This window comes from Cannabis sativa, chromosome 1, assembly GCF_029168945.1.
Source record: "Cannabis sativa cultivar Pink pepper isolate KNU-18-1 chromosome 1, ASM2916894v1, whole genome shotgun sequence".
Lineage (NCBI taxonomy): Eukaryota > Viridiplantae > Streptophyta > Magnoliopsida > Rosales > Cannabaceae > Cannabis > Cannabis sativa.
Genome location: NC_083601.1, coordinates 4296730 through 4323262, shown reverse-complemented (window position 1 = coordinate 4323262; position 26533 = coordinate 4296730). Strand labels below are relative to the sequence as shown.

Here is a 26533-nt window from a genome sequence, read left to right as displayed (position 1 = left end):
AAGAAAAAAGAACATTTTTTATGATAATAATTTTTTTAATATATGCATAAAAATATACAGAGAGAACCCAAATCATCTTGTTAGTTGTATCCTCTCCTATCGGGCATTTCAAAACATCTTTTTAGTTGTATCCTCTCCTATCCACAATCCAAATATATTCCAAGTACATCATCCACTTGATAGTTGACACAATATTAGTATCCATTTAAATAATAATTGCTTATACTATCGAAAGAAGAAGAATAAAAATTATAAATAAAAATAAAAAAAAAAGTCTTACTGTTTCGCAAGAGACAGGACTATAATTGGTCACTTTGCCTGTGATGCAAAATATTATAACTTAAAGGCTATTATTTGCAATTGTTTCAAAAATTTACACGTTCCAAAGTACCTTTGGAAATCATATATCAACGTACTATTATTTATGATAACTTGTATAGTCATACCTACGTTGAATTTCAACCACAAAAAGTAAGACAAATAAAAATTCTGTACTCCATAAAAGTTGAGAAATGCGAAAAAAAAAACTAATCAGTATTGAGTTTGGCGCTGTTTGCCTCCATAAGTCCATTACGTATCTGCTCACCAATGTCCCTAACATGACCAGGACCATGGGGTATAAACACAGTAGTGTTATTTGACGAACTGCCAAGGTCTTTAATGGTGTCAAAGTACTGAGTGACCATGATAAGATCCATAACCTCCTTAGCTGAAGTGCCTTCAACTTTGTGAGAGAAGTTCACTATGTTCTCTCTCAAGCCATCTGTGATCGCCTGCCTCTGCCTTGCAACACCGACTCCTCCCAAGTACTTCGATTCAGCTTCAGCTTCCGCCCGCTTAACTTGGAGAATCTTCTCTGCTTCTCCCTTGTATACACTTGCAAGTTGGAGCCTTTCAGCTGTAAAGCATAACAAGATTGATTACTTGCATACAAATTCGAGAAGAAAAGCTTTAAAACTCTTTCCCCGGTTGCCAGTTAGTGACAGATTAATATTTGATAATCGATCACCATTGAGAACTGATCAACTACACCATTGCGAGCAATGTCTATGGTTTAGTGCGGATTACTATCCTTCCACTATTTCAGATTGTTCACAAATATAACTACACCACAAGGTTTTTATTTGTCCTCAAATTCTGTTTAACTAAGAATCTTAAACTTTTTGATTCTCCAAACATTAATGTTAGTCTCTGTCTGGATAAAAGTACAGGAAGAAGGAAATATAAATAATGACCTTTATTAATCTCGTTCATTGCTGTGCGCACATGAGAATCGGGTACAATGTCAACCATGAGCATGTGCTCTATGTTATATCCATATGTCACCATAACCTAATCCAAGGTTAAAAAAAAGTATAATATGAGAATCAAATGCCATGCCAAATCAAGTGTGTAAAATATACAACATCACAAATAGAAGGGTACATTAGAATACTTCAAATCAAAAACAGAGTTGATGAAGCTGACACAGCAACCATACTGAATTTAAATTATTTGACATGAAAGCAATGTGGGCAAAAACTTTTCCTAGCCAAGCAGTTTCAGTACATTTCTTTTCAGAAAAATAACAGTCTATTACATATTCTGGACAGCGACCTGAGTGAACTGATATTTCAGAAAGAGTCATTGTCCTACTATACTTCTAACAAACCATGTTCAGAAGCTGTTCTAACCTTATAATCATGAAATTGACATTTTCAATCATAGCAGCATGCTAACATATACGTATGCATATTCACACAGCACACCCTATAAACTTCAATGTTTTTGTTTTCAAGAAAAACATTAAAGAATTTTCTATTCTTTAATAAAATAAATCTAAATCAAGAAAGGTAGAGTTAAGTAATCACGCATTTAATGCATTGCAAGTTTTTACAATAATACCATACCTTCTCAAGTTCTTCCAGCACAGATTGGGCAACCTCACCCTTTTGTTCAAATAGCTCATCCAAGGTCATCCGAGGGACAATAGCTCGAACCACTGGAACCAGAAATCAAAACCAAGAACATTAATGTACCAATTTTTATTTTTTATTTAAAAAAAAAAAAAAGAACAATTCTCATTTGTTATAAAAGAATATACCATCGAATACAAAAGCCCGAATCTGTTCTTTGGGGTTCTGCAACTCGTAATAAGCATCATCAGCATTTTCTTTAACGACCCGGTATTGAATTGAGCATTGTAATTGAACAAAAACGTTATCCTGAAAAATAAAGATGATCAATTATTCATTCCCTTTGTTAATTCATAAATCTTTATCTTAAAAGGCAAACAAACCTTGGTTTTGGTTTCGATGCGGACATCAAGGGAGCAGATCCTTGTAGATATAACGGCGGCGAGGCATTCTCCGGCGAAAGGGTTGAAGAAGTGGAGACCTGGCTCGGCCAACCTCTCGAAACGACCCCATCTCTCGACGACGCCTATGCTCGCCTGGCTGACGCACGTAACAAAACAGTTTCCCATCTCTCTCTCTCTCTCTCTCTCTCTCTCTCTCTCTCTGGCACGGCGTAGAATTGCAACGCTGACACGCGGGTATCTCGGTACCACTATTTACTACCCAGTCTCCGCTCGGAGGGAGAGAGGTGGCAGAGACCAACTATTACTATCATCTACTGGGCTGGACTTTCAAGTTTGCGCTTGGGCCTTGGCCCATGGCTTATCACATTAAATGAAAAGTAAAGTATTTGATAGGGCTATTTAAAAAATATTGGGAAAAGAAAAAGTAGAGTTTTGATATATGTATATGTATGCAAATTAAATTGTATTAAAATATGGTATCTTTTAAAAAACTAAAAAAATTTAAAAAAATATGTGATAAATAATCATAGATAAGAAGTATTAACCTTGACAAATTGTCAAATGTAATTTTTTAAATTATTAGTGTTATACTCAAAAAAATCACTAAGTATAAAATTTTGAAGTACACTTAAAAAAGCATATTGACAAGAAAGCAAAATCGACTCACGTAAAGGGACAAATTGATACGAGGAGGAGTCAAGGCTCGGGTTAAGCTCCTTGGCGAGGAGCTCCCCACCCCTAGCTCCCCGCCATCGCTCCGCGATCTGAGTGTGTCCAAGGGAGTTGGAGCTCCCCGCTCCTGTCACTCTCCACACGCACCAAGGGAGCTCCCCACTCCTGTCATTCCCCACATGCACCAAGGGAGCTCCCCGCTACTCCTTCTCTCTCCCCGCTCCCTCACTCACTCTCCCCGCTCCCTCACTCTCACTCTCTCCTTGCTCCCTCACTCACTCTCCCCGCTCCTTCATTCTCACTCTCTGTCTGCTCCTTAGCTCTCTCTCCTCGCTCCCTCACTCTCACTCTCTCCCCGCTCCCTAGCTCTCTTTTTCCCCACTCCCTCACTCTCACTCTCTCCCTGCTCCCTCGCTCACTCTCCCTTGTTCCCCGACTCGCCTAATCATCACCTAACACCACCTACTCCATACAAGGGAGCAATCACATTCAGTGTATGTATGTTACAACGGAGTGACCACCAAAAAGGTGGGGGAAGGAGTTGCTACCAAGATTAAACAACAAGACTCATCTCTCATAAACCCATCACTTAGTTATTTCTCCTAAGTGTTATACTCACATCATGAAGTTGCTAAAGCATGCAACCTCTAAAGAAGTAGTAGTTGCACGACAAGTACAAGTAATGGAGACACTATTTATCTCATTCAGAGTACTAACTGGCACCCGACAACTACCGCAACACTACCTGTCTGACGTGATGATCTTAATGCTATAAAAGTAATCCTGTCCCCCAACTTTTGGAACACTTGTATTTTGTAGCTATTAGAGCTCCCTATAAATACATCTCTCTTCCATTGAAGAAGTGGTTGGAAAATTATTCTTGTAACCGCCATATTAAGAGTAATAGAAAGTTTTCATTTTATCTCTACTTTGAGATAGCAATTTGAATTTATATTTCATCTTTTTCTTCATATTAATTCTGAGTTTGATTTTCCAACCAACAAGTTAGTTGACGAGTTCTCATCGTCAATAGTTTGGTGTCGTTTGTGAGAACGATAAGATCTAGCTACGTTAGTTCCTAAACCATTCACTATAAGTTTAAAGATGTCAACAAATTGCCATCGTCTCTAAGAAAATGGGGTTCATTCAGAAGAAAACCATCTGACCACTATAGTAAGAGAACGTCAACCTCCTATCACCGAAGAGGGCCAAAGAAAGGGTAACCAAAGTGTGGACCACCACACAAATACTCAAAAACAGCCCACAGAACTACGTGACTCGATAATAACATCAATAGCTAACTCCATAGATAGAAGTATTCAACTATCGAGAGGGCCATCTACGGTGCGGTGCCTTCCACCGTTTGTGCCACCAAACCCTGACACTTTGAGGAGTAGGCCCAGAAAGGAAAAGAAAGCATACTCAGTGAGTTCAAGCTCTTGAGCTTACTGCTACGAGGCAGAAATAAGCAACCTCTGTTGGAAGAATAAGAGATTAGAAACTGTTGTGATTGGTATGCAAAAAGTGTTGAGTGGCATACTCAAACGCAAAGGCTAAGCCTCACACTTTCGTCACGAAAGCCACCGAGTGGGGAACAAGATCTCAACTACATATATTGGCAAAGGTGATGCCATGTCATCCACTAATAGCAACACGAGAGATGAACACGGAAGGAGCCTGTTGCGAGACAAAAGCTTAACAGGCCATTTGAGACAACTCGAGCCTACCCACCATGATGGGATTTCGCTGAGAGAAGCACCCCATAGCCTATGGAAGAGACTTCACCCAAGAAGTCTATTGTGGTATTTTTGACACGCAAGTATACGTATCGTAAACAAGTAATAGACTCACAAAAAGTAAGGTCGATCCCACAAGAATTGTAGTCAAGTACTTTAAAATTAATTTTTTACTTTTGTTTGGCTATATCAAATTTAAGAGAAAATTTAAAACTAGAAAGAAAAAAATAAAAACAGGATGCAAGTAAATTAACGATGATTAAAAGTTAGAGTTTTCGATTTTAATTGTATCTATCGACTATGGTTTAACATGATTCAATTCCTATTACTAAATTCTATGCAATAGCAAGTTTAGTCAAGTAATTATAGTCTTCTCAGATATATAAATCTCAATTACATGCAAATTTTCTACTCTCGTAATAAATTAAACATGTAAAATGCATTAAATACAAAAATCATATAAGTTATCCAAACCATATAGGTACTCTCATCCGATATCAAAATTTGATTCTATTTCACTATAGCATAATTGACGCTCACTTCTAAGATTTTGCATCAAAATCATAAACATTTAATTGGTGATTAAGAAATTAAAAGTAATTAAGTACGAATAAAATAGAATACATAGAAATTGGAAGAAAATTAAATCACATTAAAACCATAAATCAATGTCAAATAATATCCATTTAATCCCTATAAATTATTTAGCTACTCATGTTCATCATAGCAAATTCACACATATTAATTCAGAATAGAAGAAGAAAATAGAGAAGAAAGGAATGTTGAAAACCCAGTTGAAAAAGCCTTCGTGATTGATTTTGCTCTCCAATTTTCGTACTCCTCAATTGCTTCTAATTAAGAGTTTCTACGTTTTTTGAGCTCTGAAAACCTACTAAAAATACTAATAATAATGTGTTTATATAGGCTAACAAAGTTACCTAAAATATACTAAAAATATTTAAAAATTTAAACTTAAAAAAAAAAATCGTAACTCTACTTGAAAAACTATTTTTTTTGGCTATCTTTTTATTTTATTTTTAAAAAAAAATTTCCTGTTGCGATAGCTGATAGTATTTTAGCCATAACTCTCTCGATATTGCTCAAAATTAGATGATTCAAGATGCTCCGGAAAGCTGAAAGAGAAATCTAGAAGTTTTATGTTTTGACTTTTTTCCACAATCTGATCAAAATATAGTCGAATTTAGGCTTAAAGTTTTAGCTTTATTTTCTTTCACAATTTTCTGTATTTTATAGATCATCTTTTTCGAAAATTTGACCAATTTATACATTCCAAGTGTCGAAACCTGAAAGTAACGAAAAATAAGTGTAATTATATTCCAAAATATGACAATAAAGAAGAAAATTAACTCTAAAAATGACATAAATAATAGGCTAAAAATATCCTAACAAGGTCCCATACTAGGGGGCACCTCACCTATGGCTCCCCATCAAGAGCAAGATAAGCGGAAGGCCTTATCCGTCAGCTTTGGTGGTAAGTCACACACTATTCAGATAAGAGGAGTACCTTCCACGAGCCCTATGCAAACCACACAAAATACCCAAGTTCCACTTGCTAACTCTTGGGGGAGGATGAGCGAAAAGATGAAGGAGTTGGAGGCAGAAACGCAAGACCTACATCGAAAGATAGCTATCGCTATGAATGGGGCCTTGAATGACGATGAGGAGTTTGATGAAGAATCCTCTCTCGAGGGAGATTTAAATGGTGCCACTTCCACCGAACTTCAAGGAACCACAGATGACACCATATGATGGTATCACTGACCCAAAGTACCATCTCGATGCGCTTAAAGAGCTGATGAAGATGAAAAAGGTGTCATGTAAGGCAAGGTGTCAATGTTTTGTGATCACATTAAAAGGAGATCGCGTATAAATGGTTCAGATGGCTAAGACCAAGGACGATCACATCTTGGAAGTAACTTTCAGACGAATTGTATCTATCGACTATGGTTTAACATGATTCAATTCCTATTACTAAATTCTATGCAATAGCAAGTTTAGTCAAGTAATTATAGTCTTCTCAGATATATAAATCTCAATTACATGCAAATTTTCTACTCTCGTAATAAATTAAACATGTAAAATGCATTAAATACAAAAATCATATAAGTTATCCAAACCATATAGGTACTCTCATCCGATATCAAAATTTGATTCTATTTCACTATAGCATAATTGACGCTCACTTCTAAGATTTTGCATCAAAATCATAAACATTTAATTGGTGATTAAGAAATTAAAAGTAATTAAGTACGAATAAAATAGAATACATAGAAATTGGAAGAAAATTAAATCACATTAAAACCATAAATCAATGTCAAATAATATCCATTTAATCCCTATAAATTATTTAGCTTCTCATGTTCATCATAGCAAATTCACACATATTAATTCAGAATAGAAGAAGAAAATAGAGAAGAAAGGTGAACTCAAGTTTGCCATAGTCGTTGGGGTACACCCTGGGAGTAGACTGTGGGAGAATATGTTGAAAGAGTGTTGGATGGCCTAGACGATTTTAATGAAAGAGATGAGAAATACACTGTGTGGAGGAAGGAAATAGAGTCTTAAGAGAAGACACCAATGAGTGTTCTTCAAAAAGCTCGTCAAATCCCTACAAGCTAGGTCTATTAGATGTCACTCTCGATGCTCATAAGCCAACACATCAAGTGAATCTATGGTCTGTAAAAATAAAACATCCAAGATGCTCCTCGAAATGAAGTTTCACCATACGAGAGAGCGTTCCTGACAATGACAAGTTTACCTTTGGTACATTAAACTAAATTAAATAAGGCACTTAGGTTGGACTTCAAACATAACATATGTAATAGGCAATCACATATTTGCCTCATGCATGAGATGTTTAATTTTCACTATGGCATTCATCGCTCTTCATACATCTCATGACTCTTGTCACTTGAAATTTCCAAAGTTAAAAAAAAAAAAAAAAAAAAAAAAAAAACTCTTAGAACTACAGGGATCGACCACCCCTAAAGTCTAAGAAAAAAGTGAAAGCCAAAAGATAGTTTCACAAGGAAGAGCACTCATAATAATGAGGGGGATCCTCCTCAAAATTAGTCCTAAAACGTGCTCAGGGAAACAAACAAAACTCAACAGAAGGTCGAGTTGGTTCACAGAGCCATCATCTCCTTTAAAATATTGAAAGCAAGAGGATGAGTCGGTTCACAGAATCATCATCTCCCTTAAAATATTAAAATAAAAAAGAAATCAAATACAACTCTAAGAGGGACGCCTCTCTAAAAGGAGTATTGATTCTCTAACATTCAAAGTGTGTTCTAAGTGCCACAAATACAGCGTAAGGGGCTGAGCTCATCCTATGAGGCCACAAACTCCCCAAATACAATTTTAAATCTTGGAAAAGGTCGAGCGGAGCCTAAGGGACCACAAGCTCCCTTATATACAACGAATAACCGATAAGAGGATGAGATCACTCTCAGAGTTAATACTCATTCAACGAAGAGGTTACACCATAGAAGATGTTACAAAAAAAAGAGTCAAAGTGTCAAAAAGCTCCCTCAAACAAGATGAGTAGCTAAGAAGAGGTCGAGACTGCTCTAAGATTCGGTACTCCCTCAATGGAAAGTTACATAAGTGAAATGGTCGAGAAAGGCCATGTGGCAAAGGGCTCCCTCAAAAAAATGATAGAAACTCATAGGAGAAGTTGAGAAAGCTCAATGAGCTAACACTCCCTCATTGCGGTGAGTACTAACCTCGAAAAGGGTTGAGATAACTCATATAAAGCCTACACTCCCCGTGAAGGGTAACAAAAAGGAAAAAAGAAGAAAAATTAGTGGTAAAGATGAAGCTCACCAAACTTAGTCTACAAGAACCCTTAAAAGAATTTTTATAGACTAGTCCCACATTGTAAGCCTGAGATATAGTGGGAGAAATACCATAGGAATACACGATAAATGATAAGTAAATCAGGTGGCCCTCCATTAGCTAGTCATCCCTCAACTGGTCGTCTGTCAGTTGGTCGTCGCTCAACTGGCCCTCCATGAGTTGGTCGTCCCTCAGTTGGCCCTTTGTTAGCTAATCGTCTGCCAGCTGCTTGTCTGTTAACTAGTCGTCCGCCAGCTGGTCATCCCTCAACTAGCCCTCTGTCATCTGGTCGTCCCTCAATTGGGCATCCCTCAGCTGGTCTTCTGTTAGTTAGCTCTCCGTCAGCTGGTCGTCACTCAGCTAATCGTGCATAAGCTAATCGTCCTTGAGCTGGCCCTCCGTTAGTTGTCCGTCCCTCAGTTGGCCCTCTAGTAGCTAGTCGTCCACCAACTGGTCGTCTGGGAGCTAGTCATACACCAGCTGGTCGTCTGTCAGCTAATCGTCTTTCAGTTGGTTGTCCCTTAGCTAGCCCTCTGTCAATTGATCGTCCGTCAACTGGCCATCCCTCAGCTGGTCATCCGTTAGCTAGTCCTCCATCAACTGAATGTCACTTAACTTGCCCTTTGTCAGCTACTCGTCCGTCAATTGGTCGCCTGTCAACTAGTCGTTCCTCAAATGGCCATCCCTCAGTTGGTTGTCCATTAGCTAGCCCTCCGTCAGCTGGTTGTCACTCAGCTGGCCCTTCATCAGCTGGTTGTCCTCAACTGATTCTTTGTTAGCTGGTCGTCCCTATGTTGACTGTCCCTCAGTTGGTTGTCCCATAGTTGGTATTCCCTCAGCTGGTCGTCCCTTAGCCGGTTGTCTATTAGTTGATCCTCTTTCAACTGGTTATTTGTCAGCTATAGCCATCCATCAGCTGATTGTGTCCGTCAGCTGGTTGTACCTTAGTTGGACATCACAACCCACGGAACAACCTAATCGTAATCTAAATCCACAATGCAACCCACATAGCAATTATTGAAGCAACTCAAACATTAAAAATGAAAAAGAAAAGTTAAAAAATAATTTGGGGTGATTCTCCAAAATGAAATTACGTAAAAAAAATAATAAAAATTATAAAATTTATGAGGATAAAATAAAAGTAAGAATATAAATAAATAAAAAAATATATATATTTTATGGGAGAAAAAATTAGAATTTAAAAATTTATATATAAAAAGTTCGAGACCCCATAAACCTTCCTTTTCATTTGCTCCTAATTATGATTCACTTGTTGACATTTTATAAATATTTAACAATTTTTTTTTGTAATAATTATTAAATTAATATATATACATAAATTTTAATATTTACATTAATAGTGTTACCTCAGATTTTTCCCAAAATACGTGGCAGCGGCTGCGTGTGGTACGTGGATTTCAAGGACACCTCACCCACAAGAATTAGCTAAGTCATAAATAGACAGGAAGGTGCATTTCAGGGAGTGAGCCCCCGGAGAGGAGCATAGTGCATGCCTTTACTCTCCAAGAACTAGAAATACAACAATGCATATCCGGGAGAAGGAGAACTTGTTTGAACAGTCATTTCACATTTAATGCGGCGTGGGGGAAACGTATTAGAACACCCATAAAAAGGATTTGACAGATGGCGTAAGCCTCTTTTACGGCGATTATACGATAATCAACGAGTCTAGTGACGGCTCTATTATGAAGAATCACATCAATCAAGGAATGATAAAGATTACTCTCACCTAACCCTTATGATACCTACGGCATAGGAAATGTATGTCCTATTTTATATCTGCTAGGAACTTGTGCACCGAAGGGGTTGACACTAAAAGACAAGTGATCCCTTTTTAGTGTTCCTTGCAAAACTCTATAAATACCCCAAAACGGAACGAAAAAGGGGATCGATCAATGAATCGGAGAGAGAGAGAGAGAGAGAGAGAGAGAGAGAGAGAGAGAGATTCACCAAGAACATTCTCTGTATAAGAACTCTCATAAATAACAAAGACTCGTGAACTACGGCTCATTAATGCGCAAACCACGTAAAAACCACCTGCATTAATTATTCCATAGCTCTCCTCATTATATTATTTAATTGGTTACCGAAAACCTCAGTCAACATTTTGGTACTTTCATTGAGAGCTGTCAGAAGCGTCATTAAGAAGACAACAGTCAAATAGTCAGAGTAATAATGGTGGAAACTCGTAACAACACACGTCAGCCCCGTCCTCCCCAGGATGCTTAAAATCCAGAAGGCAAAGAAGTGGCCTCACGAGTAAATGTGGGCTCTGAGGAACGAGACGAGGCGAACGATGAGGAATATGAAGAAAACTTCAAAGGGTACGACACCTACGACGAATGTAGCTATACTGAACTGCTGGTCCTGAGGCAAAAGGTGGCTGATCATGAAGTCGAACTTGCCGCCTAAAAAAAGCAGAATAAGAGGATGCAAGAGGTAATAGTCGCCATGTAAAAAGTCATGGAAACAACGGGGATACATATACACCCTAAGGCCATCCCAGGGGGACCAGAGAAAACACCAGAAGAATCCTCACCAAGTACTAAGAAGACCAAGACCAGGGTTCCAAACCCTATACGGTACCCTTCCGGGGAAAACCTTGAGAAAAATCCCACTTCAATCCTAGGGAGAAAAAAGAAGATGTAGGATTTGTGAAAGGTCCGCTCAGATTTCCCGAAAGGGAAAGGTCTGCAGAGGGGCAAGCTCCCTCGAGCGAGTCTTGGCCCTCAGGATCGAGAGGACCAAAAGAGCGTATCCGTGTACCAAGAGCCCGGGGAGAGAGGGAGGAAAAATCAAAGGTACCCTCCAACTGACCTAAGATAGAAAATTAATGAAACGGTTGTTCGAGCACCTCTCTGACACCAGCATTAAACGCGCAGGTCTATACAAAGATGGGAAGCAAATCGTTGCCTGCAAAAAGAAATAAATATCAATGATGACGATCAGAAATGTAACCCACGCGCCTAGGGCACGTGGCACTTGTTGGGTTTTATGTCCTAAATAAAACTCTGTTTCAATGTAATCCAGATTATTCTATATCAATAAAGTGACAGAAGTATTTTTTCATTCACTTGTGTATGTTTTGGTTCACTTAATCAATTGCTTGTCTATTTGATTTATAAATTCATCCAAACCTCTTTCACATACTTGATCATGTTTATTGTGTTGTCAACACAGTGGAAAATAAACATGACTATGTGAATAAAGTATTCCTAGATTTATCAGAACACTGGGTTTCACTGATATGACAATCTACAACAGAGTTTACTTACATTTGGAGAAATGTTATGTTCTTTCCAGAACATAGGTTAAAGTAAAGCTCAGGTTGGATGCATGGAGTATGCATTGGAATGGACCGATATTGAACTTTGAATTAGATTTTGAAACTTACCGTAAACATCTATTCAATTCAATATCATAAGTTGATCCTAGATCACATGATCTAAATCCTGATATGGTTAGGCTTAATTTCAAGAGTGTTATTCGTGTTCTTTGATTTGTTAGTTAAGCCTAAATCTTTAGTCTGGGCAATACATACATTTTGGGAACACGGTAGTGCGATTGAGTGGGAGCGCTAACATAAATATGGAATCTATAGCTTCTATCTGGCGAATAGTAAGCAAAGGGTGATTTCCTTCGAGCTTAACCAAACGAGATAAATGATTGAGTACTCATTTCACTTAGTTGAAATATCATTTATACAGGGTTAAGTGTTTTAAGGATAAAATACATTGTAGGGTGTTACGGTAATTTAAGTCCCTTTACAGTGTAGATCATCCATATAGAGGATCATTGATCACATTAGGATTATAACAATGGATAACTAATAATGTGTCTATATGGTGGAACATATAGAGCATTCTATATACTGAGAGTGCAATTCTGAGTTCTATGTGTGGATTCAACGAAGAATTAATAAGTTAGTGAATTTAAGTGGTAAATTCTAGATCTGCTTATTGGAAGCTCGGATATATAGACCCATGGTCCCCTCACTAGTTGAGATGATATTACTTGTAAGTCTCATTTAATTGATTTTAATTAATCAATTAAAAATTCTCAAAATGGACTTGTCAGTTTGAGAATTTAGCACTTATTAAGGGCAAAACAGTAAATAGAGATTTTGAAGGGCATATTTATTAATTAGGAAACTTTAATTAGTTTCATTATTAATAAAATAAATGATAATATATTATTTGATAATTATTTTTAATTATTAAATAATTAGATTTATCATTTATATGGTTGAACAATGGAATTGGCAATTTTTCACAAAAAGGAAACTATCAAGTGTAGGAAAAGGAAAGTTGGAAAAGTGGCAAGCCTTGTTTCCACATTGCCTAGGCCGGCCACTTAGCTTCCTTTTCCCTTTGATTTTTTCAATTCAAAATGTCAATCATAGACCTTGGTGGTCTTCTATAAATAGAAGGCAAAGGCTTCAGAAACACAACACAACTGAAAAAGCTTTTCACAGCATTATTCTGAAAGAATTTTCTCTCAGAAAATTCTCTCTGAGCCGCCACCCTCTCTCTCTCTATTCCTTCACTGTTTCGAAATGTATGAGTGCTAGAGTAGTGCCCACACACATCAAGTAATACCTCAATCATAGTGAGGAAGGCTGTGTAGAATTCAAAAACAACAAAGGAGGACTTTCGGACTCAGATCTTGATTATACTCTGCTACAGAAAGGAATCAAGGGTTAGAGATCTGAGTGGGAGGAGACATATATATTCCGCTGCAATCACTGTAAGAATATCGTTTTAGAAGTTCATATTTAGGTTGTTAAATCAACATACTTGTGAGTAGATCTAAGTTCCTGGTAAAATAACTTCCAACAACTGGCACCAGAGCCATGGTAATTGATTTGCTTGCAAGAAATTTGGACTTAAAACGATTTGCTTGTTTTTTGGATGGTATCATGTTGCTTTGAGTGTCATATTGATGTTTAATTGTTGTTTGTGAATTCTGGGAAAAATGGTTACTGTTCTTATTCTGTAATTATTTTTGTTGGATAGTTTGGAAAATTCTAAGAAATTTACCTTTTTACAGAACTCAATTTCGATTTAATTTGAATTAGTTATGAATTTTTGAAAATTAGAAAAATCGGGGTGACGAGCAACTCATTACGCGCGCGGAATGGCTGCCTGCAGCCTTCCTGCGCCGTGATCTCTCGGTCAAGCACCCTGGATCCGCGCGCGGATGGCCATGCAATGCATGCCATCCATACAGTTCATCCAATTTTCCAATTTTTTCGATTTTTCATGCTATTTTATGGAATTAAATTCCGATTTTTTGTGTAGTTTTGTATGTGGATTTTTGTTTTTCAAATTTCAAATCTAATTATCAGAAATAAATTAATTTTATTTTTTAAAATTAATTTTAGATATTAGTGTAATTTGATTTTGAAAATAGGAAAAAATCAAGTTTTGCTTACCTTTTTCTTATTTCCTTTAAAATTTGATTATTTTATTTTTTTTAAGGTCAGATATTAATTTTTTTTGGTAACTTGACCTTAATTAAAATAAGATCATAATAATCATGATAATTTTAAAAGAGGAAATAAGGTATTTTTGTTAACTTTTAAATTTTGTTATTTTTTTAATTAAATTAAATTGTAAAACAAGAAAAGGGTATGTATTTACCATTTTCTATTTTATTATTTAATTTATTAAATAACATGAAATTTAAAAGGAAAGTTAGCAATTTATTTTGAAATGACATTTAGGTTACCCAAAACCTGATTTTTCAAAATGGTAGGTTTAATTTTATTTTTATTTTTCGAAATAAATGATTAAAATTAAATAAATCCTTCATCCAACTATCCAAATCTAACCTTGTTGCAGGAGTATGTGTTTTAGATTGTTTGTAAGTTTTCTAAAACCTATTATTGCTTGATCTAAATTGCCTTGGTTGACTTGATGATAGATCAGATGATCTAATTTTAACCAAAGGTTCAATTGATGATAGATCAAGTAAATAATTTGTAACAGGTAATTTTTACAAACTTCTTTCATCTGTGTATGACCTAGCAACATGATAGGATCCATCCAAATGTGTATGCCTGTGTGAGCCTATATGTTTAATTTCTATTATAGATACATATAGGTGGTTGTTGCTAAATAAAATATCATAACTGATAGATTTTATTTAGGCTCATTTAGTTGTGAGCCTATTCAATTAATAACAGTTATTCATTTTAAGGTTAAATTCCTCTCTTTTGGGCCTTGTGTGAGAGTTGGGAGCCTTAGAAGTGGGTACGACATACTGGACCCAGCCCCCCCTCACATGAACAACCCCAATTGTGAAGGCCCATTTGCCTGACTTGGATAACTGTGCTAGGTTAATTATATTAGTTTGACCTAATAAAAGATTGATTAGCAACATAATTAATTTCATTCTTCCTTGAAATTAATTTAAGAAAAAACATAGTTTGAATAGTTATATTCTGGAAAGCTATATGTATTTTTTCTTGTTTTTAATTAAATATGGAATTATAACCATATAAATTCCTTCTGAATCTTAATTTTATAATTTCATTAAATATTCCTATTTAAGTTGAGATTTAGTTAAATCTATCAAATCAACTTAGATTTGAATATTTTTGAATTTCCTATTATAAATTAAGTTGAGGAATTTTGGAAATTGGTTATTGAGATTCTTCAGATATTTTTTAAGTTGATATTTTCTAAATATGGGAACTTAAAATGGAATATCTTCTAAATTAAGTGGTTACTACTTAATTGGTAATATTTAATTAAGTCATTGTTTGAAGAATATTTTAAGTTGGGTATTTAGATTTTCTAAACAACTTAAATAAGATATTTTTCAAAATTATTCCATGTTTGAAATTTAATTAAAGTTTTTTACTTTAATTTGTATTTCATTATTGAGATATGGAATATAAATGATTAAACAAAATACATGTTTAAATAATGAGCTTTAATCAAAGAGAAATTCGATCTCCATTGTTGGTTTTACATAGCTATTGTTTTAGTGAGTAATCCTCCCTAATGGAGGAACGTTCATTAGCAAGTTAGCGCCGTTTAATCTCGAAAGATAAGTATTCTTATAGGTTTATTTATATGGTTCATGACCACCCTAATGGTGGCGACTATGTAAGACTTATAAGAATACGAAACAATGGTAGAAGCTCATAAGATAGAATTGCCTTGACTCTCGCCTAAACGGGACAACGCTGAATTCCAATCTTGATCGAATAAAAGGTTGCTAGAATGTTTGACATTTTAGATGAATTGACAACTCTATTCAATGGATGATGCTTTGACTCTCGCCTAAACGGGACACTGTATCAGTTCGTTGGAAACCTTGAAAAATAAACTATGTTAGATTTAGTATTTTTATAACATAAGTGATTATTTGTTTTCTGAACCTGTGTATGAATTTATAGAACCAAAACCTTACTTCTGTTTATTGATATGTTGTAGTGCCAATATGAATAACCCTCATCCCGATCCACTCCTAGTTAGTATCTTTGCAAAAGAACTCAATAGTGTGAAAATGCATCCTGGTAGTTGCATTAACTCGCACCTATTGTTGATGAATCTGAAATTCCAAAAGGCAAATCTACTAGGAATTGATTTATCAAAGGAACAATGGGTAAAACTCATACTTTATAGTCTTCCTCAGGAGTATAACAGTTTTGTTCTATATTATTTATTGAACAATCCTAACTCCTCCGAGCATGGACAAACTCGAGTACCGAGTTGAGGGCCCATGAGCGGGATCTGATTGCAATGAGACCTCCTAGCATTGCAAGCTTTAATCAGAGGAAGAAGATTAAGCATGAGGGCTCTAACAAAGCTGCTTCTTCAAGTACAATTATCAGACATCATATTCTATGTGCGAATTGTAATGGAAAGGGACATAAAGAAGAACAATGTCCCAGGCTTCTAGACAATTCAAACGAAGGTGATGCTTTTGTATTTGAATCATGTGTTTTAGAGAACGACAAATCCTCCTGGATTGTTGATTCTGGATCTACTAACCATGTATGTTCTTCATTGCAGTTGCTTGAAACTTGGGAGAATCTTCACCCAGATGAGTTAAAGCTTAAAGTTGGAAATGGCGAGTTGGTATCAGTTAAAGCAAGAGGAACAACCCGAATCAAGTTTAATTCTAAGAAGTTTTTACTTTTAGAGAATGTTTTATATATTCCTAATTTTAGTAGAAACTTGATTAGTGTTTCATGCTTACGTACACAATTTTATATATTGAATTTTTCGAGTTCAAATTGTTCAATTTCTCGTAATGGATTTCATATATGTGTTGCAAACATGGAACGAGGGCTTTATGTTTTAAGACTCCGATACTCAAATCTCACTAAATACTGAACTTTTCAATGTAGCTAAACCTAGAAGCCTTAAGAGAAAAGAGATTGATAATGATGATCAAACTTATCTATGGCATTTACGTTTAGGTCATATAGGCTTTGATAGACTCAATAGGCTAACCAAAGACGGTCCATTGAAAAATTTCGTCTTAGGAGAACTGCCAGTCTGCGAGTCTTGCCTAGAAGGAAAAATGACCAAACGTTCTTTCTCTGCAAAGGGAGAGCGTGCCAAAGAACCCCTAGGGTTAGTACATTCAGATGTTTGCGGACCGCTGAATGTAAAAGCCAGAGGAGGTTATGAGTATTTCGTCACTTTCATTGACGATTTCTCTAGATATAGTTTTCTTTACCTAATGCAAAAGAAATCTGAAACGTTTGAAAAGTTTCAGGAATTTCATGCTTTGGCTCAAAACCAATTAGGTAAATCATTAAAGATCTTGCGAACTGATAGGGGTGGAGAATATATGGATATGCAATTCAAAGATCATTTAATTGAACTTGGAATTGAATCCCAATATACTGCCCCTAGCACTCCACAGCAGAATGGAGTTGCAAAAAGAAGAAATCGCACTCTCTTAGAAATGGTTAGGTCTATGCTGAGTTACTCAACTCTGTCTACGTCCTTCTGGGGATATGCTATTCAAATGGCAAACGACATTTTAAATGTTGTTCCATCTAAAGCAGTCCCTAAGACACCCGTTGAACTATGGAATGGTCGCACACCTAGTTTGCGTCATTATAGGATTTGGGGGTGCCCTGCTCACGTCTTAAGAAAGAAAGAAGGCAAACTGGAATCGCGAACTGAGGTTTGCATGTTTGTCGGAAATTCTAAAGAGACTAGGGGTGGACTATTCTATAGTCACAAGGATAACAAAGTGTTTGTTTCTACAAATGCTACTTTCCTTGAAGACAACTATATGAAAGACAACAAACCGAAAAGTGAAATTGTATTAGAGGAAATGCTCATAGATACTGTTCCTTCAAATGTACCATTTTCTTCTACTCAAGAAGAGGAACATCCCACTCCCTCAGTTGTAGCAACTGCGAAAACTACTACTAAAGCTCCTGTTCAGAAAGTCACCGCTCCTCGTCGTAGTGGGAAGGTTTCTACAAAACCATCTCGTTATGGCTTGGATGGTGAAATCAATATGGTCGTTGGTGACGGTATTGATGACGACCCATTGACCTATAAACAGGCAATGGCAAGTCCGCAACGGAAGCGATGGTCAGCCGGTATGGATTCAGAAATGGATTCCATGAAAAAGAAAAAAGTCTGGGAATATGTAGAACCACCTGAAGATTTTCGTCCAATTGGATGTAAATGGGTCTACAAGAAGAAAAGAGGTGCTGGAGGCGAAGTTGAAACTTTCAAAGCTAGACTGGTCGCCAAGGGTTATACCCAAAGAGAAGGTGTGGACTATGAGAAAACTTTTAGTCCTGTTGCCATGCTCAAATCCATCCGAATTCTTCTGTCCATAGCTGCCGCTTTAGATTATGAAATTTGGCAAATGGATGTCAAGACAGCCTTTCTTAATGGGCTTCTTGAAGAAACCATCTATATGGAGCAACCAGAAGGTTATGTTCTTCCTGGGCAGGAGAATAAATTTGCAAATTAAATAGGTCCATATATGGGCTTAAGCAAGCTTCTCGCTCATGGAACAAAAGGTTTGATGAGATCGTCAAGACCTACGGCTTTCATCAGAATGAAGATGAACCTTGTGTTTACCAACTCAAGGAAAACCAAGTAGTAGTATTCCTGGTCCTTTATGTTAATGACATTTTGATCATTGGAAACAATGTCAAGAAAATGACTCACATCAAGGAATGGGTTGACACTCAATTCGACATGAAAGACTTGGGTGAGGCAGCCTATGTTCTTGGTATTCAGATTGTCAGAAACCGGAAGAACAGATCCCTTGCTCTCTCTCAAACAGCTTACATTGACAAAGTTCTTGAGAGATTTTCCATGACCAATACCAAAGGGGCAAACATGCCCTCTAGACATGGTATCCGTCTATCTAAGGAACAGTGTCCTACTGATCCTCAAGAGATAGAAGAAATGGCAAAAATTCCTTATGCTTCTGCAGTTGGAAGTCTAATGTATGCTATGCTATGCACTAGACCTGACATCTGCTATGCAGTTGGAATCGTGAGCAGGTATCAGTCAAATCCAGGAAGGGTACATTGGAATGCTGTTAAGTGTATTTTGAAATACTTAAAGAGTACAAGAGATTATGTATTAGTCTACAAGGGTGGTGCTTTGAATCCCTTAGGCTATACAGACTCAGATTTCCAGGGATGTCTTGAAGACAGGAAATCTACATCTGGGATGGTGTTTACTCTTGGGGGTGGAGCAGTGGTTTGGAGAAGTGCTAAACAAACTGCGATTTCGGATTCTACCATGGAGGCAGAATACATAGCTGCGGCTGAAGCAGCTAAAGAGGTTGTCTGGCTTAGGAAGTTCTTCACCAGTCTTGGTGTAGTTCCTGGAATGGAAAGGCCTCTAGTCCTGCTTTGTGATAACACTGGAGCTATAGCCAACAGTAAGGAACCTCGGAGCCACAAGAGAAGTAAGCACATAGAAAGAAAGTATCATACTATCAGAGAATATGTGGCAAGAGGGGATGTACTGGTGGAGAAAGTGGATACGCAGGATAACTTGGCTGATCCATTCACCAAAGTCTTGGCAGTAACTTCATTCGAAAAGCACCGTCAGAATTTAGGATTAATTGAAATGTACTGATTTGTTTTATATTAGTGCAAGTGGGAGTTTTTTGGGTTTTATGCCCTAAATAAAACTCTGTTTCAATGTAATCCAGATTATTCTATATCAATAAAGTGACAGAAGTATTTTTTTCATTCACTTGTGTAAGTTTTGGTTCACTTAATCAATTGCTTGTCTATTTGATTTATAAATTCATCCAAACCCCTTTCACATACTTGAACATGTTTATTGTGTTGTCAACACAGTGGAAAATAAACATGACTATGTGAATAAAGTATTCCTAGATTTATCAGAACACTGGGTTTCACTGATATGACAATCTACAACAGAGTTTACTTACATTTGGAGAAATGTTATGTTCTTTCCAGAACATATGTTAAAGTAAAGCTCAGGTTGGATGCATGGAGTATGCATTGGAATGGACCGATATTGAACTTTGAATTAGATTTTGAAACTTACCGTAAACATCTATTCAATTCAATATCATAAGTTGATCCTAGATCACATGATCTAAATCCTGATATGGTTAGGCTTAATTTCAAGAATGTTATTCGTGTTCTTTGATTTGTTAGTTAAGCCTAAATCTTTAGTCTGGGCAATATATACATTTTGGGAACACGGTAGTGCGATTGAGTGGGAGCGCTAACATAAATATGGAATCTATAGCTTCTATCTGGCGAATAGTAAGCAAAGGGTGATTTCCTTCGAGCTTAACCAAACGAGATAAATGATTGAGTACTCATTTCACTTAGTTGAAATATCATTTATACAGGGTTAAGTGTTTTAAGGATAAAATACATTGTAGGGTGTTACGGTAATTTAAGTCCCTTTACAGTGTAGATCATCCATATAGAGGATCATTGATCACATTTGGATTATAACAATGGATAACTAATAATGTGTCTATATGGTGGAACATATAGAGCATTCTATATACTGAGAGTGCAATTCTGAGTTCTATGTGTGGATTCAACGAAGAATTAATAAGTTAGTGAATTTAAGTGGTAAATTCTAGATCTGCTTATTGGAAGCTCGGATATATAGACCCATGGTCCCCTCACTAGTTGAGATGATATTACTTGTAAGACTCATTTAATTGATTTTAATTAATCAATTAAAAATTCTCAAGATGGACTTGTCAGTTTGAGAATTTAGCACTTATTAAGGGCAAAACAGTAAATAGAGATTTTGAAGGGCATATTTATTAATTAGGAAACTTTAATTAGTTTCATTATTAATAAAATAAATGATAATATATTATTTGATAATTATTTTTAATTATTAAATAATTAGATTTATCATTAATATGGTTGAACAATGGAATTGGCAATTTTTCACAAAAAGGAAACTATCAAGTGTAGGAAAAGGAAAGTTTGAAAAGTGGCAAGCCTTGTTTCCACATTGCCTAGGCCGGCCACTTAGCTTCCTTTTCCCTTTGATTTTTTCAATTCAAAATGTCAATCATAGCCCTTGGTGGTCTTCTATAAATAGAATGCAAAGGCTTCAGAAACACAACACAACTGAAAAAGCTTTTCACATCATTATTCTGAAAGAATTTTCTCTCAGAAAATTCTCTCTGAGCCGCCACCCTCTCTCTCTCTATTCCTTCACTGTTTCGAAATGTATGAGTGCTAGAGTAGTGCCCACACACATCAAGTAATACCTCAATCATAGTGAGGAAGGCTGTGTAGAATTCAGAAACAACAAAGGAGGACTTTCAGACTCAGATCTTGATTATACTCTGCTACAGAAAGGAATCAAGGGTTAGAGATCTGAGTGGGAGGAGACATATATATTCCGCTGCAATCACTGTAAGATTTCTGATACTCTTATGTGTTTAATTTCATATCGTTTTAGAAGTTCATATTTAGGTTGTTAAATCAACATACTTGTGAGTAGATCTAAGTTCCTGGTAAAATAACTTCCAACAACTGGCACCAGAGCCATGGTAATTGATTTGCTTGCAAGAAATTTGGACTTAAAACGATTTGCTTGTTTTTTGGATGGTATCATGTTGCTTTGAGTGTCATATTGATGTTTGATTGTTGTTTGTGAATTCTGGGAAAAATGGTTACTGTTCTTATTCTGTAATTATTTTTGTTGGATAGTTTGGAAAATTCTAAGCAATTTACCTTTTTACAGAACTCGATTTCGATTTAATTTGAATTAGTTATGAATTTTTGAAAATTGGAGAAATCGGGGTGACGAGCAACTCATCACGCGCGCGGAATGGCTGCTTGCAGCCTTCCTGCGCCGTGATCTCTCGGTCAAGCACCCTGGATCCGCGCGCGGATGGCCATGCACTGCATGCCATCCGTACAGTTCATCCAATTTTCCAATTTTTTCGATTTTTCATGCTATTTCATGGAATTAAATTCCGATTTTTTGTGTAGTTTTGTATGTTGATTTTTGTTTTTCAAATTTCAAATCTAATTATCAGAAATAAATTAATTTTATTTTTTAAAATTAATTTTAGATATTAGTGTAATTTGATTTTGAAAATAAGAAAAAATCAAGTTTTGCTTACCTTTTTCTTATTTCCTTTAAAATTTGATTATTTTATTTTTTTTAAGGTCAGATATTAATTTTTTTTGGTAACTTGACCTTAATTAAAATAAGATCATAATAATCATGATAATTTTAAAAGATGAAATAAGGTATTTTTGTTAACTTTTAAATTTTGTTATTTTTTTTAATTAAATTAAATTGTAAAACAAGAAAAGGGTATGTATTTACCATTTTTTATTTTATTATTTAATTTATTAAATAACATGAAATTTAAAAGGAAAGTTAGCAATTTATTTTGAAATGACATTTAGAAGTTCATATTTAGGTTGTTAAATCAACATACTTGTGAGTAGATCTAAGTTCCTGGTAAAATAACTTCCAACAGCCCGGGGAGAGAGGGAGGAAAAATCAAAGGTACCCTCCAGCTGACCTAAGAGAGAAAATCAATGAAACGGTTGTTCGAGCACCTCTCTGACACCAGCATTAAACGCGCAGGTCTATAAATAGATGGGAAGCAAATCGTTGCCTGCAAAAGGAAATAAATATCAATGATGACGATCAGAAATGTAACCCACGCGCCTAGGGCACGTGGCACTGTATTTATAAAGAGGCCGGAGGCCGCTTGCAAGCCTCATTTACCATTTACTAAATGAGACTTGGGGGTAAATGTTGCCTCGAATTTTTTCCAAAATACGTGGCCGCGGCTGCATGTGGCAGGTGAATTTCAAGGACACCTCACCCATAAAAATTAGCTAAGTCATAAATAGATAGGAAGGTACATTTCAGGGAGTGAGCCCCCAGAGAGGAGCATAGTGCATGCCTTTACTCTCCGGGAATTAGAAATACAACAATGCATCTCCAGGAGAAGGAGAACTTATTTGAACATTCATTTCACATTTAATGCGGCATGGGGGAAACGTATTAAAACACCCATAAAAGGATTTGACAGATGGCGTAAGCCTCTTTTACGGCGATTATACGATAATCAACGAGTCTAGTGACGGCTCTATTATGAAGAATCACATCAATCAAGAAATGATAAAGATTACTCTCACCTAACCTCAATGATACCTACGACATAGGTCATGTATGTCCTATTTTATATCTGCTAGGAACTTGTGCACCGAAAGGGCTGACACTAAAAGACAAGTGATCCCTTTTTAGTGTTCCTTGCAAAACTATATAAATACCCCCGAAACGGAACGAAAAAGGGGATTGATGAATGAATTGAAGAGAGTAAAGAAGAGAGAGAGAGAGAGAGATTCACCAAGAACATTCTCTGTATGAGAAATCTCATAAATAACAAAGACTCGTAGACTACGGCTCATTAATGTCCGAACCACGTAAAAATCGCCTGCATTAATTATTCCATAGCTCTCCTTATATATTATTTAATTGGTTGGCGAAAATCTCAGTCAATAAATAGTATGATCCCTTATAATATTATTACACTAGTCATCCTTTACATTTTCTTCTACTTTTTAGAAAAAGAAAAGAAAAATCAAAATCTAGTCTTAAAAATATAAGAATCGCTTATTCAAAATAATAATAATAATAATAATAATAAGAATAGGTATAGCTGGAGGATGAGATGATGAGTATAGTGTAGCGTATGGGATGATCCAATCAATAATTAACTTGCTTGCCTTCCAACTCACTTATCACACAAATTTCGCTTGCGTGACCCAAAGTTCCCCACTTCCAAAATCATTCCCATTTAATATACCAAATAATTTTAATAATTTACAAAGATGAAGTTCGTACGTACCATTTAGTATAACCTTTTTTTTTTCTTTTGAAATATATATATCTTTTGTTAAATAGTTAAATAACTTTTTTTATCTCAAATAATTTATAAACATAAATATTTAAATTTAATTTTTTATTTCAGACAAATACTTAAATTTTATTTTTGACGGTTATAATACTTAAGTTATATTTTTAAAATTTCTATAAATAGTTCGCCATTAAAAATCAAGTCAATGAGCACGTGTTCTTGATTTGTCCAAATCATTAAATTTGTATTTTTTATTTAAAAATTAATTTAAACATATCAATAAAAAAAATAACACGTGAATAATAATTTTACAGGTATTATAGCTTAATTATTATTACCGTAAAAAATTAAACTTAAATATTTATCTACAATCAAAAATTAAATTTAAATATTTACGCCACAAATTATCCTTTTATATTTCTCCATTTCCACATACAATTTGTTTATTTATTTTTATTTTTCTTGTTATCAGTCCCATTTCAATTTCTTTATAAGTAAATATTTATTCTTGTAAAGAATATTTTTTAACTAAACAAAACACACTACACGTCTACATGCTCTTTCCACACCCACACACAAAAAAAAACCCATATAAATTGGGATGTAATTAATTACTAAAAGTTTATTATAATGTGTTGGAAAGTTCATCATTACAAGTTTACATTACGTACTTCTTTTTCCTTTCTCTCAAATTTTGTATCATTTTAGTGCATGCAAACAAAATAAAATCTTCTTTATTTATCTCTGAAACCCATATAATTAATTTGCATGGATGTGTGAGAGTACTTATAATAATAATTTTTTTTTTCTTTTGAGAAAAGAAATCTAATAATAATTGAACCATGCAAATCTGTACTTTCTTTCTAGATTAAATAATTTCATGAAGAAAAAAAGGACAAATGGAAAAATATAAGGTTTGTCAATGGCCGCCCTATAGCAACTTTAATTAACCTAAGATGTTAGATTTTGAAATGTAAAACTGTACTTATTTAATGGGTACATATTTTCTTTTTCTAATAAAAATAAATAAGAAGGTCAAAGTGTGGTAATATTTTGACTTTGTGAAACCTAAACCGTGGGATGAGAAGACAAAAAGATGGGATTAATTCCTGAGTCGGGGGAGGTGAGAGTGAGACCAATCCAAATGTCAAGTCGGCACCAAAATTAACACGCGCTTAGAGTGCGACATTTGGAAGGTGAGAGCGTGCCGCAACGAAGATTCAGTCGAGAGACACGTGGCGGCTGCATTTGATGACAATATAGCGATCGTCTCGGATGGCCCTTTGCCACGTGCTAGTTAAGCCCTCCACGAAATCTAATATGAAAATATTCAATTCTATGATGCGGTTGTCCTTATCATGGCTTTCCACCTTTCTAGAGTTTATCTATCAATTAATATTGCCCTCTCCCTCAACTCAAGTTTTGTAAATTTTATATCTTGTTTTTGATATTTTTTTTTTCTACAAATCAAAAATTGGTGGCTGGGAATTTAATGAATTGTGGAAATTAACTAGTGAGGCGCAAGTCCCAACTCAACTCACTTATGACTTGTTTAGTAATTGCATAGCGGTCTTAAATATTTTAAAAACCCTTAAAAAAATATATATAATTTATAAATTTTTTTTTTTTTTAAAATATTCATCATCTTTATTAATTGTAATCTATAATGATTACATAATTAAAATATGAAGTAACATCACTACTCCTGATAAGACAATCAACAACTACATAGGATGCTCGAGCTAAGACATAAGCAACACTATTTGCAAAACGTCTAATAATATTGACATAAACATCTCGCAAGTCATTTAACAATATCTTACAATCAGAAATAATACTCTCAAAGTATGAAACCATAGGAATAAAGCTACGTAACGCTTGCACCACAGTAAGACTATCAGTTTCACTGACAACCTTCCTCCAATCTTTCCGTTTAACCCAGCTCAGTGCCTCCTTAACACCAAAAGCTTCCACCATTTCGGGTTGCAACACCCCTGACCGACAACAGGTAAAAACTTCCACCAATGCGCCAGTTTCATCCCTAATCACCCTTGCAAAGCTATAAGTTGCACTTCCTGAAAAAATGGCAGCATCTACATTAATCTGCAAGGTATTTTCTGCTGGTTTGGCCAAGTTTCAGCACCATCGACATCAGTAAGGAATGCAGCCGTAGGATTAAATGTTGAATCTTGAGCCCAAGTCCAATCTGCGAGTAAAGCTTGAGCTAAAAGAGCAACCCTCGCAACAGTAGGGGACTTATCAGACCATACTAGCTCATTTCGATGTTTCCAAATTGCCCAACATGTCATTACGATCAACTTCCTTTTCTCCCCATCCGCCTACTGTAGAACCGTAGCAAACCAGTTGGCAAATGAACCAACTGCTGTCAAATTAACACCAGCAGCCAACTGTTGCCAACACGCTTTGGCAAAAGAGCAATCCACCAGGCAATGGTAGATGGTTTCATCAGTTACTTTGCACACAGGGCAGATGGTATCAATAGGCACATGTCTAGAACGAAGTCTGGACTTCGTAGGCAGACAGTTAGTAGCAGCACGCCATAACAAGTCTTTCACTTTCGGAGGAA

General features: G+C 35.8%; 1 protein-coding gene across 1 annotated transcript; it reads right to left on the bottom strand.

Annotated features, from left to right (window-relative positions):
* Nucleotides 1–321: 321 nt before the first annotated feature.
* On the bottom strand, nt 322–2668 carry LOC115706948 (protein PPLZ12). Its single transcript, XM_030634731.2, has 5 exons — nt 2279–2668; nt 2084–2204; nt 1890–1981; nt 1236–1332; nt 322–898 (listed from the first exon to the last, which is right to left on the bottom strand). The coding sequence occupies exons 1-5, from the start codon at nt 2462–2464 to the stop codon at nt 528–530; spliced, it is 867 nt and encodes a 288-aa protein (XP_030490591.1). The 5' UTR covers nt 2465–2668; the 3' UTR covers nt 322–527.
* Between the last annotated feature and the right edge of the window lie 23865 nt (nt 2669–26533).